The sequence below is a fragment of the Papio anubis genome, chromosome 18 (assembly GCF_008728515.1).
Source record: "Papio anubis isolate 15944 chromosome 18, Panubis1.0, whole genome shotgun sequence".
Lineage (NCBI taxonomy): Eukaryota > Metazoa > Chordata > Mammalia > Primates > Cercopithecidae > Papio > Papio anubis.
Window position 1 is genome coordinate 58446746 of NC_044993.1, and position 15815 is coordinate 58462560.

The 15815-nt window shown below is 44.5% G+C and overlaps 1 protein-coding gene across 1 annotated transcript; it reads left to right on the forward strand.

The window, feature by feature from the left end:
* The first annotated feature begins 13930 nt into the window (after positions 1-13930).
* LOC101002703 (60S ribosomal protein L15-like) lies at positions 13931-15129 on the forward strand. Its single transcript, XM_031657993.1, is given in 1 exon segment — positions 13931-15129. A coding segment is annotated over 1 exon segment (600 nt). The 5' UTR covers positions 13931-14471; the 3' UTR covers positions 15072-15129.
* Positions 15130-15815: the final 686 nt, after the last annotated feature.

The following is a 15815-nucleotide window of genomic DNA, read 5'->3' on the forward strand; positions in this document are numbered from 1 at the left end:
GCATGGTGGCACATGCCTGTAATCCAAGCTACTCGGGAGGCGGAGGCTGGAGAATCACTTGAACCCGGGAGGCGGAGGTTGCGGTGAGCCGAGATGGCGCCACTGTACTATAGTCTGAGAGACAGAGTGAGACTCCATCAAAAGTGAAAGAAAGAAGAGGCCGGGCACGGTGGCTCACACCTGTAATCCCAGCACTTGAGGAGGCCGAGGCGGGCGGATCGCGAGGTCAGGAGATCAAGACCATCCTGGCTAACACAGTGAAACCCCGTCTCTACTAAAACAAACAAACAAAAAAATTAGCTGGGTGTGGTGGCGGGCGCCTGTAGTCCCAGCTACTCAGGAGGCTGAGGCAGGAGAACGGCGTGAACCCGGGAGGCGGAGCTTGCAGTGAGCCGAGATCATGACACTGCACTCTGGCCTGGGCGACAGAGCGAGACTCCATCTCAAAAAAAAATAAAATAAAATGTCTTTTAAAAAAAAGAAAGAAAGAAGGAAGGAAAGAAGGAAGGGAGGGAGGGAAAAGCAAAACAAGAAAAGCAAGAAAGCAAGAAAGAAATTTATCGTGGGTCTCCTATGTGCCGGAGGTGGAGGTTGCAGTGAGCCAAGATGGCACCACTGCACTCCAGTCTGTCAGTGAGACTCCATCAAAAAAGAAAGAAAGAACGAAAAGAAAGAAAGGAGGGAGGGAGGGAGAGAGGAAGAGAGAGAGAGAGAGAGAAAAGAGAAGAGAAGAGAAGAGAAGAGGAAGCAAAGCATGAAAGAAATGTATTGTGGGTCTCCTGTGTGCCAGGCACTGTATTAGTTGCTGTAGACACAGGAGTGACCAAAACAAAGAAGGAAGTAATTATAGACCAAACAAATTAGTCTACCATTTTCTAAAAGCGGAAACTGGGTTTAGAGGGACAAAGTAACACGTTCCAGATCCAACAACTGGGATGTGGCTGAGATAAGGCTCAGCTCTGCTCCTAACCACCAAGCCTCTCCGTGCAATTCTTTCAGCCACAGGCTCAAATCACCCGCTTTGCCTTCTTTCTAAGCCCCTCCCTCCCCATTAGGGGCTCTCATAATGTAACAAACCCTTAGACCAAGAGACTCTGGGCACTGCATCAAACCCACTCAACTGGCAGCAAAGTGACTGATTATTAAAATGCAAGATTTGGATTTTGGATTTCAAGCATCACTAAACTGGTAAATAGCATACAGAATGCCAGAGTTCCTCTTTTTATTTCCTGTAATCATAGCATTGTGTTCTTCTTCATTTATTTAGGAGTACTTTTCACTATTCGTAATCATTCATTTATTTATTTGCCCTATATGGCCTCCCCAGCCAGACTGAGAGCATTTTATTTATTTTTATTTATTTATTTATTTTTGAGATCTGTCTCAAAATTATTTATTTTTGAGATCTGTCACCCAGGCTGGAGTGCAGTGGCAGGTTCTCGGCTCACTGCAACCTCTGTCTCCCAAGTTCAAGTGATTCTCCTGCTTCAGCCTCTTAAGTAGCTGGGACTACAGGTGAACACCACCACTCCCAGCTAATTTTTGTATTTTTAGTAGAGACGAGGTTTCACCATGTTGGCCAGGCTGGTCTCCAACTCCTGACCTCAAGTGATCCACCCGCCTTGGCCTCCCAAAGTGCTGGGATTACAGGCGTGAGCACCTGCCCCAGACTGGGACCTCAAAGCTGCTGCTATCTCTGACCTGAACTTCTGCACCTACCTCCTCCTTGGTCTCCCCACTTCTTTTCTCTCCCCACTACAATCAGAACCCCTCACAGCAACCCCAGGGGACCTAGTAAAGCACCCTGCATACAGTCTCCAATGGCCTCCCTTTGTCCTTGGTATAAAATCCTGCTGGAAAAAGATACAACAATTCTAATTCTAGGTATATCACCAAAAGAAGTGAGGCCAGGCGCAGTGGCTCACACCTGTAATCCCAGCACATTGGGAGGCCGAAGCGGGTGGATCACCTGAGGTCAGGAGTTCAAGACCAACTTGACCAACAAGGAGAAACCCCATCTCTACTGAAAATATAAAATTAGCCAGGCATGGTTGGTGCCGCATGCCTATAATCCTGGCTACTCGAGAGGCTGAGGCAGGAGAATCGCTTGAACCCGGGAGGCAGAGGTTGTGGTGAGCCGAGATTGCACCATTGCACTCCAGCCTGGGCAACAAGAGTGAAACTCCATTAAAAAAAAAAAAAAAAAGAAGAAGAAGTGAAAGCAGGGGTTTGAACAGGTATTTGTACACCCATGTTCATAGCAACATTATTCACAGTAGCCAAAAAGTGGAAGCAGGCCGGGCATGGTGTTTCCTCCCGACTTAGCTTCCTGAGTAGCTGGGATTACAGGTTCGTACCACCATGCCCAGCTAATTTTTGTATTTTTAGTAGAGATGGGGTTTTGCCATGTTGACCAGGCTGATCTTGAACTCCGGGCCTCAGGTGATCTGCCCACCTTGGCCTCCCAAAGTGCTGGGATTACAGGTGTGAGCTACTGCACCCGGTCACTTCTTCTTTTCACATTTAATTACCCTAAGTTATATACAGGTCATATACTAGATGTATTTATGGTGTCTTATAAGTATGTAAATCTTTTTATTTTTCCTCTCTAGAATTTCAGCTCCATGACGGAGGGATTTAGGTATGTTTTGCTCACTTATGTACTCAGAACACTTTGACCAGGGGTCAGTAAAGCTTTTCTGTAAAGAGCCAGATTGTAAATATTTTAGGCTTTGCAGGCCCTGCAGTGTCTGCCACCATTTCTCACATCTATCATGGGAGTGCAAAGGCAACCATAACAAATACATAAATAAGGCTGACCGGATGGCTCACACCTATAATCCCAGCACTTTGAGAGGCTGAGGTGGAGGATTGCTCAAGCCCAGGAGTTCGAGACCAGCTTGGCCACCAGGGACTAACCCCTAGTGAGAAAAAGTCAGGTTTATTCACTTATTAAAAACAGGAAGAGGATGGATGGCGGTTCACACCTATAATCCCAGCACTTTGGGAGGCAGAGGCAGGAGAATCGCTTGAACATGGGAGGTAGAGGTTGCAGTGAGCTGAAATCATGCCATTGTACTCCAGTCTGGGCGACAAGACCAAAACTGTGTCAGAAAAAAAGAAAGAAAAGGAAGGAAGGGAGGAAGGGAGGAAGGGAGGAAGGGAGGGAGGGAGGGAGGGAGGGAGGGAGGGAGGGAGGGAGGGAAAAGAAACTATATCACTACAAAGGAAATTTTTTCCTCTTGCTTGGAAGATCTGGGCACCTGGATACCCAGGCACAGGAATTTAGATAAGTGTTCCCTGAACAAAAAGGTCACTTGAAGCCAGGAGTTCAAGACCAGCCAGGGCAACATGGCAAAACCCCATCTCTACAAACTATGAAAATTAGCTAAGCATGGTGGTACACGCCTGTATTCCCAGCTACTCGGGAGGCTTAGGAGGATTGCTTGAGCCCAAGAGGTAGAGGCTGCACTGAGCTGTGATTGTACCACAGGACTACAGCCTGGGCAACAGAGTGAGACCCTGTATCAAAAAAAAAAAAAAAAAAGGAGGGAGAGGAGCACATCAGAGCAACTGAACAACTATGGGATGCTTCACCAAACAAAGGCAAAAATTAACTTCTAAAGTTTAATAAATGTGGACCTTTTTGTTCAGAGAATACTTATCTGAATTTCTGTGCCTGGGTATCCAAGTGCCCAGATCCTCCAAGGAAGAGGAAAAAATTTCATTTGTAGTGATATATTGTCTTTTCTTTCTGGTTGTTTTTTTGTTTGTTTTTGTTGTTGTTGTTGTTGTTGCTTTTGTGGTTTTTTTGGAGACAGAGTTTCACTGTTATTGCCCAGGCTGGAGTACAATGGCACGATCTCAGCTCACTGCAACCTCTACCTCCCAAGTTCAAGTGATTCTCCTGCCTCAGCCTCCCAAGTAGCTGCAATTACAGGTACCCGCCACCATGCCTGGCTAATTTTGTGTTTTTAGTAGAGACGGGGGTTTCACCATGTTCATCAGGCTGGTCTCGAACTCCTGACCTCAGGTGATCCGCCTGCCTCGGCCTCCCAGAGTGCTGGGATTACAGGCGTAAGCCACTGCACCCGGCCTGTACTGATATATTTTCAAACTGCAAATTATCTATGTATGATTTTATGGAACAAAGTTTCTCAGCAAGTCAGAAAGCAGTGGTTCACAGTAGGAAGTCACCATGACACTTTACAGTTGCAGTATCCTTGGTAGAAATATTATTTCCTGTTATCTTTGCAGATATCTTTACCTGGTTTTAAGGGGTTTTATTTTTTTGCTAGAGAAGGTCGTGCTCTGTTGCTCCTGCTGCAGTGCAGAGTGCAGTGGTGTGATCATAGCTCACTGCAGCCTTGGAATCCTGGGCTCAAGCAATCCTCCTGGCTCAAACGATCTGCCTGCCTCAGCCTCCCAAAGTGCTGCGATTACAGGTGTGAGCCACCATGCTTGGCCTTTTTGTTTGTTTGTTTGTTTGTTTGTTTATGACAGGGTCTCCCTTTGTCACCCAGGCTGGAGTGGCATGGCATGATCAGAGCTCACGACAGCCTCAAATTCCTGGCATCAAGGGATCCTCTTGCCTCAACCTTCCTAGTAGCTGGGACCACAGGCATGTGCTACCATGCCTAGCTAAGTTTTTTTTGTTTGTTTTTTTTTTGTTTTGTTTTTTTTGTAGATATGGTGTTCTGTCGTGTTGCCCAGGCTGGGGTCAAACTCCTGGGTTCAGGCATTCCTCCCACCTCAGCTTCCCGAAGTTCTGGAATTAAAGGTTTGAGCCACCATATCTGACCCGTTGCAGGATGTTTTAGCCTCATTCTTGCCCCCTACCCACCAAATGCCAGGAATATACCTGCACACACACCCTTGCATTTTAACAACCAAAAATGTCTCCCTACAGTGCCAAATGTCCCCTGGGAGGGCAGACTACCTGGTTGAGAATCATTGCTGGAGAGGAACTCAGACTGGAAAGCGACATGATCTGATGTACAGTTTTGAAAGGCCATTCCCTGTGCCCAAAATGTGTCCCCAGCCTCAGCCAATGAGTGCATTGCATTCATCTGGACACAGTGATTGGCTCAAAGAGAGCATGTGACCCAGTCACAGCCCCAGAGGCACAATGCAATTTGGGCTAAGAATCTGGGGAAAGAAGCCAGCTGCAGTGGTTCATGCCTGTAATCTCAGCACTTTGGGAGGCCAAGGCAGGCAGATCACCTGAGGTCAGCAGTTCGAGACCAGCCTGGCCAACATGATGAAACCCTGTCTCTATTAAAAATACAAAATTGGCCGAGGCGGGTGGATCACGAGGTCAGGAGATCGAGACCATCCTGGCTAACATGGTGAAACCCCGTCTCTACTAAAAATACAAAAAACTAGCCGGGCGTGGTGGCGGGCGCCTGTAGTCCCAGCTACTCGGAGGCTGAGGCAGGAGAATGGCGTGAACCTGGGAGGCGGAGCTTGCAGTGAGCCGAGATCGCCCCACTGCACTCCAGCCTGGGTGACACAGCGCGAGACTCCGTCTCAAAAAAAAAAAAAAAAAAATACAAAATTAGCCGGATGTGCTAGCGTGTGCCTGTAATCCCAGCTGCTTGGGAGGCTGAGGCATGAAAATCACTTGAACCCAGGAGGCAGAGGTTGCAGCGAGCCGAGATGGTACCATTGCACTCCAGCCTGGGGCAACAGAGTGAGACTTCGTCTGAAAACAAACAAACAAACAAACAAAAAACAATTTGGGGAAATACAGTCTTCTGACTCCTCTCACTGAAAGTCTGAGGGGACCCAGGTACCTGAACGACATCCATCGTGTCCCTGCTACATGAAGTCTGAGGCTGGGGCCAACATAGGGCAAGGAGAAGCCAAGAAAGGGAGAGAAACAGACTTGCGATGGCTTCATTTGCATCCTGGATTCAGCCCTACCCATGAACGTTTTATTTACAGGATCCCCAAATTCAGACTTTCAGATCTTTTACTAAAAAAGGCCTAACTGCCATGAGAGACCTTGGGCTTGGGCTTCAGTCTTCCTCATAGCTTTGCTCTGCCTGGACTTTCCCTGCCCAGCCCAAATCCTCACCTTCAAATTCTGCCAGTTTCGGTGCCTCATGCCTGTAATCCTAGCACTTTGGGAGGGTGAGGGAGGCAGATCACTTGAGGTCGGGAGTTCCAGACCAGCTTGGGCAACATAGGGAGACCCCTGTCTTTATTTAAAAAAAAAAAAAAAAAAAAAGAATAGAAAAGAGACTGGGTGCAATGGCGGCTCACTCCTATAATCCCAACGCTTTGGGAGGCCGAGGTGGGCGGATCACTTGAGGTCAGGTGTTCGAGACCAGCCTGGCCAAAATGGCAAAACCCCGTCTCTACTAAAAATACAAAAATTAGCTGTGTGTGGTGGTGCATGCCTGTAGTCCCAGCTACTCAACAGGCTGATGCAGGAGAATCACTTGAACCGGGGAGGTGGAGGTTGCAGTGAGCCAAGATCGTGCCATTGCACTCCAGCGTGGGCGACAGAGGGAGACTTTGTCACAAAAACAAAACAAAACAAAACAAAAACAAAACAAAAAACAAGCAAACAAAAAACCCAAAAACGACAATTACATATGGAATATCAGTAGCACAATGTATGGCTGTTGTAACACAGTACTCAAGTCCCAGATCAAAGTGCTGGTAGATTGAAGTGTCTGGAGAGGACCTGCTTTTCTAGATGGCTGTCTTTTCACTGTGCCTTCCTATGGTAAGTGGCAGGGGATCTCTCTGGGGTCCCTCTTATTTATTTATAATTATTTTAATTTTAAATGGAGATGGCGTCTCACTGTGTTGCCCAGGCTGGTCTCGAACCACTGGACTCAAGCAAGCAATCTCAACACTTTGGGGGCCTTGGTAGCTGAATTGTTACAGGCATGAGCCACCACACCCAGCCTGGGGTCCCCTTTTATAAGGTCACTAATCTCAATCATGAGGACTCCACTGTTAAGACCTAATCATCTCTCAAAGTCTCACCTCTTAATACCATCACCTTGGGGGTTAGGATTTCAACGTAGGAATTTTGGGGGTACAAACATTCAGAATATAGCATGGAGACTGTAGTGAGTTAGAACTGAAAACTGGAATTCAGTTTAAAGAACAGTTACACTCCTCCCACCCCATAAAGCAAGTGAACTATATTGATCTCAACCACAAAAATTAGACATTCTAGATGAATGTCTTTGAGAAAATAAATCAGAGAGAGTCCAGATGTAGCAAGAGACAGCGTAGAGGATGGAGTGAGTAATCAATGCAACTATCAACAGGAGAATTAAGTGAGAGGGCACTTAAGAATGGTGAGATCCCTGGCTGGTCGTGATGGCTCACACCTGGAATCCCAGCACTTTGGGAGGCTGAGGTGGGTGGATTGCTTGAGCTCAGTAGTAGGAGACCAGCCTGAGCAACATAGCAAAACCCTGTCTCTACCAAAAATATATAAAAAAATGAGCCGACTGTAGTGGTGCTCACCTTTGGTCACAGCTACTTTGGAGGCTGGGAGGATCACTTGAGCCCGGGAAGTTGAGGCTGCAGCGAGCCACAATGGCGCCACTGCCCTCCAGTCTGGGTGACAGAGCAAAACCCTGTCTCAAAAAAATGAAAATAAAAATGAAAAAGGGCTGGGAGCGGTGGCTCACGCCTGTAATCCCAACACTTTGGGAGGCTGAGGCTGGCGGATCATTTGAGGTCAAGAGTTTGAGACCAGCCTGGCCAACATGGCAAAACCCCATCTCTACTGAAAATACAAAAATTAGCCAGACATAGTGGTGGGCGCCTGTAATCCCAAGTACTCGGGAGACTGAAGCAGGAGAATCACTTGAACCCAGGAGGCAGAGCTTGCAGTGAGCCGAGATCATGTTGTTGCACTCCAGCCTGGGCCTGGGCGACAAAGCGAGGCTCCGTCCCAAAAGGAAAAAAAGAAAAAGAAAAAAATTTGAGTTGCTCAACACACATGTTCCTCTGCCTCCCAGGTTCAAGCAATTCTCCTGTCTTAGCCTCCCGAGTGGCTGGGATTACATGCGCCCACCACCACGCCCAGCTAATTTTTGTAGCTTTTGTAGTGATGGGGTTTCACCATATTGCTCAGGCTGGTCTCGAACTCTTGACCTCAGGTGATCCACCCACCTCAGCTTCCGAATGTGCTCGGATTACAGGTGTGAGCCACTGCGCCAGGCCACAGATGTCCTTTTTGCAGCATTTGTGTGCCATAGTTTTCACATCTCTGTGCTATTTATTATTGATTTGCTGTTTGAAATGGCCCCCAAGCATAGCACTGAAGTGCTATCTGGTGTTACTAAGAAAATACACGTGTTGGGCCCGGCACAGTGGCTCATGCCTGTAATCCCAGCACTTTGCGAGGCCAAGGCAGGTGGATCACTTGAGGTCAGGAGTTCGAGACCAGCCTGGCCAACATGGTGAAACCCTGTCTCTACTAAAAATACAAAAATTAGCTGGCCATAGTGGCGAGAGCCTGTAGTCCCAGCTACTCAGGAGGCTGAGGCAGGAGAATCACTTGAACCCGGGAGGCGGAGGTTGCAGTGAGCTGAGATCACACCACCACACTCCAGCCTGGGTGACAGAGCAAGACTCCATCTCAAAAAAAATAGATAAATAAAAAGAAAATACATGTGGTACAGCAAGGTGTGATGACGCTTGTCTATAATCCCAGCTACTCAGGAGGCTGAGTTGGGAGGATCATTTGAGCCCTGAAGTTCAAGGATGCAGTGAGCTGTGATGGCACCACTACACTTCAGCCTGGGCATCAGACACCTCATCTCTTGGAAAAAAAAAAAAAACTGAAGACAGAAAATATGTATGTTAAGCTTTGTTCAGGTGTGAGTTATAGTATTGTTGACAATGAGTTTAATGTTATCGAATCAACTATATATACATGCATACATATATATACATATATATGCATATATATACACACCCACACACATATACGTATTTCTTTTTTTGAGACAGAGTCTCACTTTGTCACCCAGGCTGTAGTGCAGTGGTACCACCTTGGCTCACTGCAGCCTCGACCTCCTGGGATCAAGTGGTCCTCCTGCCTCAGTCCCCCAAGTAGCTGGGACTACAAGCATGTGCTATCATGCCCAGCTAATTTTTGTATTTTCAGTAGGGACAGGGTTTCACCATGTTACCCAGTCTGGTCTCGAACTCACAGATTCAAGCAATCCACCCGCCTTGGCCTCCCAAAATGCTAAGATTACAGGCGTGCACAACAAGTTTTAATTTGTTGAGTACCATGCCTGGCTCAACAATATATATTAAATAAGGTACCTTGAAATGGAAACATACATAAAATATTATGTATTGAAAATATTATGACCAGAGGCTTGCAGGAACTGAATTTCCCCTAGGAGCAGTGGTTCAATATTTGGTAATTCTATGTTTGCTGTGGCTTTATAGAACATAATACCCACGAATAAAATAATCAGGCCAGGTGTGGTGGTTCACACCTATAATTCCAGTACTTTGGGAGGCCGAGGCCAGTGGATCATCTGAGGTCAGGAGTTTGAGACCAGCCTGGCCAACCTGGCAAAACCCTCTCTCTACTAAAAATATAAAAATTTGCCGGCCGGGCGCGGTGGCTCAAGCCTGTAATCCCAGCACTTTGGGAGGCCGAGGCGGGTGGATCACGAGGTCAGGAGATCGAGACCATCCTGGCTAACATGGTGAAACCCCGTCTCTACTAAAAATACAAAAAACTAGCCGGGCTTGGTGGCGGGCGCCTGTAGTCCCAGTTACTCGGAGGCTGAGGCGGGAGAATGGCGTGAATCCGGGAGGTGGAGCTTTCAGTGAGCCGAGATCGCGCCACTGCACTCCAGCCTGGGCGACACAGCGAGACTCCGTCTCAAAAAAAAAAAAAAAAAAAATTTGCCGAGCGTGGTGGTGGGTGCCTATAGTCCCAGCTACTCAGGAGGCTGAGGCAGGAGAATCGCTTGAACCTGAGAGGCGGAGGTTGCAGTGAGCCGAGATCGCGCCACTGCATTCCAGCCTAGGTGACAGAATGAGGCTCGGTCTCAGAAAAAAAAAAAAAAGAATCAACTGTAAATGGAGTTATACACTATATTACCTTTTGTCTGGCTTCTTTCACTTAGTGTAACGTCTTTGCAGTTCTTCCACTTTGTAGTATGTATCAGTGCTTCATTCCTTTTTATGGCTTATTAATATTCCATTGTATGGATACATTGCGGTGTGTTTATCCATTCATCAGTTGATCAACATTTGGACTCCTTCCACCTGTTGGCTATTGTGAGTAGTGCCTCTGTCAACATGTGTGTATATGCATCTCTGTCAGCACATGTTTTCATTTATTTTGGGAATATTCTAGGAGTAGAATTGCTGAGATATATGGTAATTCTGTGTTTAACTTTTTGAGGAACCATTAAATAATTTTTCTCAGCAGCTGAACCATTTTACATTTCCACCAGCAGTGCACGAGGGTTCCAACATCTCCACATTCCTGCCAGCATTTGTTATTTTCTGCTTGCTTATTTATTTATTTATTTATTTATTTATTTATTTATTTATGTAATTTAGAGATAGGATCTTGCCCTATTGCTCTGGCTAGAATGCAGTGGCATGATCATAGCTCACTACAACCTCAAATTCCTGGGTTCAATCCTCCGGACTCAGTTTCCTAAGTAGCTAGAACCACAGGTGTGTGCCACCACTCCCAGCTAATTTTTCAATTTTTTGGAGAGATAGCAGTGTTGCTATGTCACCCAGGCTGGTCTCAAACTCCCGGACTTAAGTGATCCTTCTGCCTTGGCATCCCAGAGTGCTGGCATGAGTCACTGCTCCCAGCTGCACCCCCCAACACACACACTTTTTTAAAAAATTGTAACTATCCTAGTGTGTGAACTGAGACTTCATTATGGTTTTTATTTGTGTTTCTCTAAAGACTAATGATGTTAAACATCTTTTTGTGTGCCTGTTGGCGATTTATGTATCTTCCAGGAATGTCTATTCAAGTCCTTTGTTAATATTTGTTTCCCTTTTTTATCACTGATGCACAAATTAACTTTGTTCATGTTTTAATTACATTAAAACATGGGCCTTTATCAGATACATGGTGTGCAAATATTTTCTCTCATTCTGTACATTGTCTTTTTACTTTCTTAATATCCTTCAATGCACAAAAGTTTTTAATTTGATGAAGTCTACTTTGTCTATTTTTCTTTTTTGGCTTGTACTTTTGGAATCATATCTAAGAATTCATTGCCAAGTCAAAGATCATGAAAATTCATCCTTACGTTTTCTTCTAAGAGTTTTATAGTTTTAGTTCTTATATTTATAATAATTTTTAAGGTAATTGCAAGGTTAGAGTCCAACTTCATCCTTTTGTACATGTTTATCCAGTGGTCCTAGGACAATTTTTTTAAAACGCTATTTTTTCTCCCATCGAATTGTCTTAGCATACCTGTTGAAAATCAATTGACCATAATTGTATAGGTTTATTTGTGGATTCTCAATTCTATTTCATTGGTTTATATGTCTGTTCTTATGCTAATACCACACTGTATTGATTACTGTAGCTTTGTAGTAAGCTTTAAAATCAAGAAATGTGAGTCCTCCAACTTTGTTCTTCTCTTTCAATAATGTTTTGGCTACTTGGAGTCTTTTACAATTCCGTATGAATTTGAGAATCAGCTTTTCCATTTCTGCTGAAAAAGCCACTGGAATTGCATTAAATCTGTAGATTGCTTTGGGTAGTGTTGACATCTTAACAATATTGAGTCTTCCAATCCATGAATATGCAATGTCTTTCTATTTGTTTAGGTCCTCCTTAATGTCTTTCAGCAATGTTTCATGGCTTTCAGTGTACAAATTTTGAACATCTTTTGTTAAATTTATTACTAAGTATTTTTATTCTTTTTGGTGTTATTGCAAGTGGAATTGTCTTAATTTTATTTTCCTTGTTTAATTTTCAGGTTGTTCTTTACAGGTTGTTCACAGAATAATTGTTGAATTATTCTCTGAATAATTCTAACCAGTCTAGGCATGGTGGCTCACGCCTGTAATCCCAGCACTTTGGGAGGCCAAGGCAGGTGGATAACCTGAGGTCAGGAGTCCAAGACAAGCCTGGCCAACATAGTGAAACCCCATTTCTACTAAAAATGCAAAAAATTAGCTGGGCATGGTGGTGCATGCCTGTAATCCCAGCTACTTGGGAGGCTGAGATAGAAGAATCAGTTGATCCAGGGAAGCAGAGGCTGCAGTGAGCCGAGATCATAACACTGCACTCCAGCCTGGGCAACAGAGCAAGACCCTGTCTCAAATAATAATAATAATAATTCTAACTGATGAAGTATGATTGACAAAGATGTGTGTCATTTTCAATCATACCTCATTGGTTAGAATTTTTTATTTTTATTTTATTTTATTTTTGAGATGGAATTTCACTCTTGTTGCCCAGACTGGAGTGCAATGGCATGATCTCGGCTCCGGGTTCAAGCAGTTCTCCTCCCTGAGCCTCCCAAATAGCTGGGATTACAGGCATGCACTGCCACGCCCAGCCAATTTTTGTATTTTTAGTAGAGACGGGGTTTCACCATGTTGGCCAGGCTTCTCTCAAACTCCTGACTTCAGGTGATCCACCCGCCTCAGCATCCGAAAGTACTGGGGTTACAGGCGTAAGCTACGATGTCCAGCCTTGGGTAGAATTATTCATAGGTACAGGTATGACTACCACAGCCTTTAACGAGGAGATTGCAGAATTCTTCTCTGAAATTCCTGACTTCAAACGATCCTCCTACTGGCTTCCCAAAGTGCTGGTATTACGGGTGTGAGCCACTGCACCCGACCTATCTTTTAGAAGGAACATTCAGGGAACAAAAAGGAGCTCTCAGAAATTAAGAAAGCAAGAAGTAAAAGAAGAAAAGGGAAGAAGAAAAAATTGCTGAAATCTTGCATAGATCAGAGAAAATAGAGAACATTAGAATGTCACACAAAAAGATCCCACATCTAAATAATAAGCATTTCAGAAAAATAAAACTGACAAAACACAGCAAAAGAAAAAAGAAAAAAAAACTGTAGATGAAATAATAAGAGAAAAATATTTCAGAACTTACAGGCATGATAATTTTGTACTCCAGCCTGGGTGACAGAGTGAGACTTTGTCAAAAAAAAAAAAAAAAAAAAAATGACCATAGATGTATGGGTTATTTCCAGACTCTCAATTCTATTCCACTAATCTATATGCCTATCCTCCTACCAAGACCAAACATTTTGATTATTGTTGCTTTGTGGTAAATTCTGAAATCGCCAAGTGTGAGTCTTCCAACTCTGCTCATTTTTCAAGATTAGCTATTGGGTGCAATATCATGTGAATTTTAGGTTTGAATTTTCCAAGTCTGCAAACAAGGACATTGGGGTTTTCATAGGGATTATATCAAGTCTATAGATCAGTTTGGGGTAGTATTTTCATCTTAACAATATTAAGTCTTCTAATCCATAAACGTGTATTTTTAGACATGTATAGCATGGCACTTGATGTAATCTGTCATGATCTCTGTAACTTCCTTTAAAATATTTCAACAGACCACAATAAGACATTACTCTAATTGTGCTGGAATGGCTATAATGGAAAAATAAACAACAACAACAAAAAAGAAATGTGGGTTCTGGTTTGTCTACCCTCTCCCTAACTTCGTGTCTAGCTTTTTTTTTGTTTTGTTTTGAGACAGAGTCTCGCTCTATTGCCAGACTGGAGTGCAGTAGCACAGTCTCAGCTCACTGCAGTCTTTGCCTCCTGGGTTCAAGTGATTCTCCTGCCTCAGCCTCCCAAGTAGCTGGGACTACAGGCACCTACCACCACACCCAGCTAATTTTTGTATTTTTAGTAGAGACGGGGTTTCACCATGTTGGCCAAGCTGATCTCAAACTCCTGATCTCAGATGATCTGCCTACGTCAGCCTCCCAAAGTGCTGGGATTACAGGCGTGAGCCACTGCACCCAGCCCACAGTTCATTTTTGGTTTTGTTTTTTCCTCCCAAGAGTGTCTTGGGTACTCTGACTCCCTTTTTTTCCCCTATCAGTTTTGGAATCAGATTGTCAAGTTCTAAAAAAAAAAAAACAAACAAAAAAAAAACCTGAGCTTTTCATTGGGATTTCATTGGATCTATGAATCAATACAAGAGTTCGCGCCTTTGAGTCTAAGCTCTTCCAATTAATGAATATGTATATCTCTCCATTTATTTAGGTCTTCTTTACTCTCTCTTAACACATTTTTTTAATAGTTTCCATAGAGGTTTTGTAAGTCTTATGTGAGATGTTGTATCTTACCAGGTACTCCTTGGGTACAAGAAGGAGATTGCTTTTCACCCTTTTGAACTGTTCGAAGTTATTTCTAACCACATGCATATATTTTTCAAAATAAAAATTATTAAGATTTTGGACCTTTCTGTCTGGCAGCAGCCATCAGGTAAGCCAAGATGGGTGCACACAAGTACACCCAGGAGCTACGGAGGGAGAAGCAGTCTGATGTCATGAGCTTTCTTCTGAGGGTCTGCTGCTGGCAGTACCGCCAGCTCTCTGCTCTCCACGGGGCTTCCTGCCCCACCCAGCCCCATAAAGTGCACCAACTGGGCTACAAGACCAAGCAAGGTTATGTTATATATAGGATTCGTATTCCCTGTGATGGCCAAAAATGCCCAATTCCTAAGGATGCAACTTACGGCAAGCCTGTCCATCATGGTATTAACTGAAGCCTTCAGTTGATTGCAGAGGAGTGAGTTGGATGCCACTGTGGGACTCTAAGAGTCCTGAATTCTTATTGGGTTGGTGAAGATTCCACATACGGATTTTTTGAGGTTATTCTCATTGATCCATTCCATAAAGTTATCAGAAGAAATCCTGACACCCAGTGGATCACCAAACCGATTCACAAGCACAAGGAGATGCGTGAGCTGACATGTGCAGGCCAAAAGAGCCATGGCCTTGGAAAGGGCCATAAGTGCCACCACACTGTTGGTGGTTCTTGCCGGGCAGCTTGGAGAAGGCGCAATACTCTCAATCTGTGCTGTTACCGCTAATATAAGTAAAGTTTGTAAAACTCATACCTAATAAATAATTTAGGACAGTCAAAAAAAATTACTAAGATTTTTGAGCCAGGTGCAGTGGCTCAAGCGTGTAATCCTAGCACTTTGGGAGGACGAGGCTGGCAGACCACCGGAGGTCAAGAGTTCAAGACCAGCCTGGCCAACAGGGTGAAACCCTGTCTCTACTAAAAATAGAAAAATTAGCTGGGTGTGGTGGTGCACAAGTGTTATTCCCGCTACTCAGGAGGTGGAGGCAGGAGAACCGCTTGAACCCAGGAGGCAGAGGTTGCAGTGAGCTGAGATCGTGCCACTGCACTCCAGCCTGGGTGATAGAGTGAGACTCCGTCACAAAAGAAAAAAAGAAATTATTAAGATTTTGAATTAGGACTCGAGCACTAATGGTTTACACATCAAAACTGTAGTAGGCATACACAGTGGGAAAGACTATCTCCCACTCCTGACCTACCCAATATTCCCAATCAATCCTTTCCATAGTAGCAGCTATACATTAATCTCTGCTTATCCTTCCAGAATTCTTCATGCATATGTCCCTAAACATATACTTTTCTCTTCTCTGCACAAATGCTATAGACTGTGTGTCTTTTGCAGAATCTCTCAAGAAGACTCTTGTGGACACGCTGAACAGACGCGGACTCCAGGAACTCTGTTATTTGCACTCCAACTTGTTGAGTCTGCAAGTCCTGCATGCTGCAAGAAGCCCCAAGAGGTCGGGAGGTG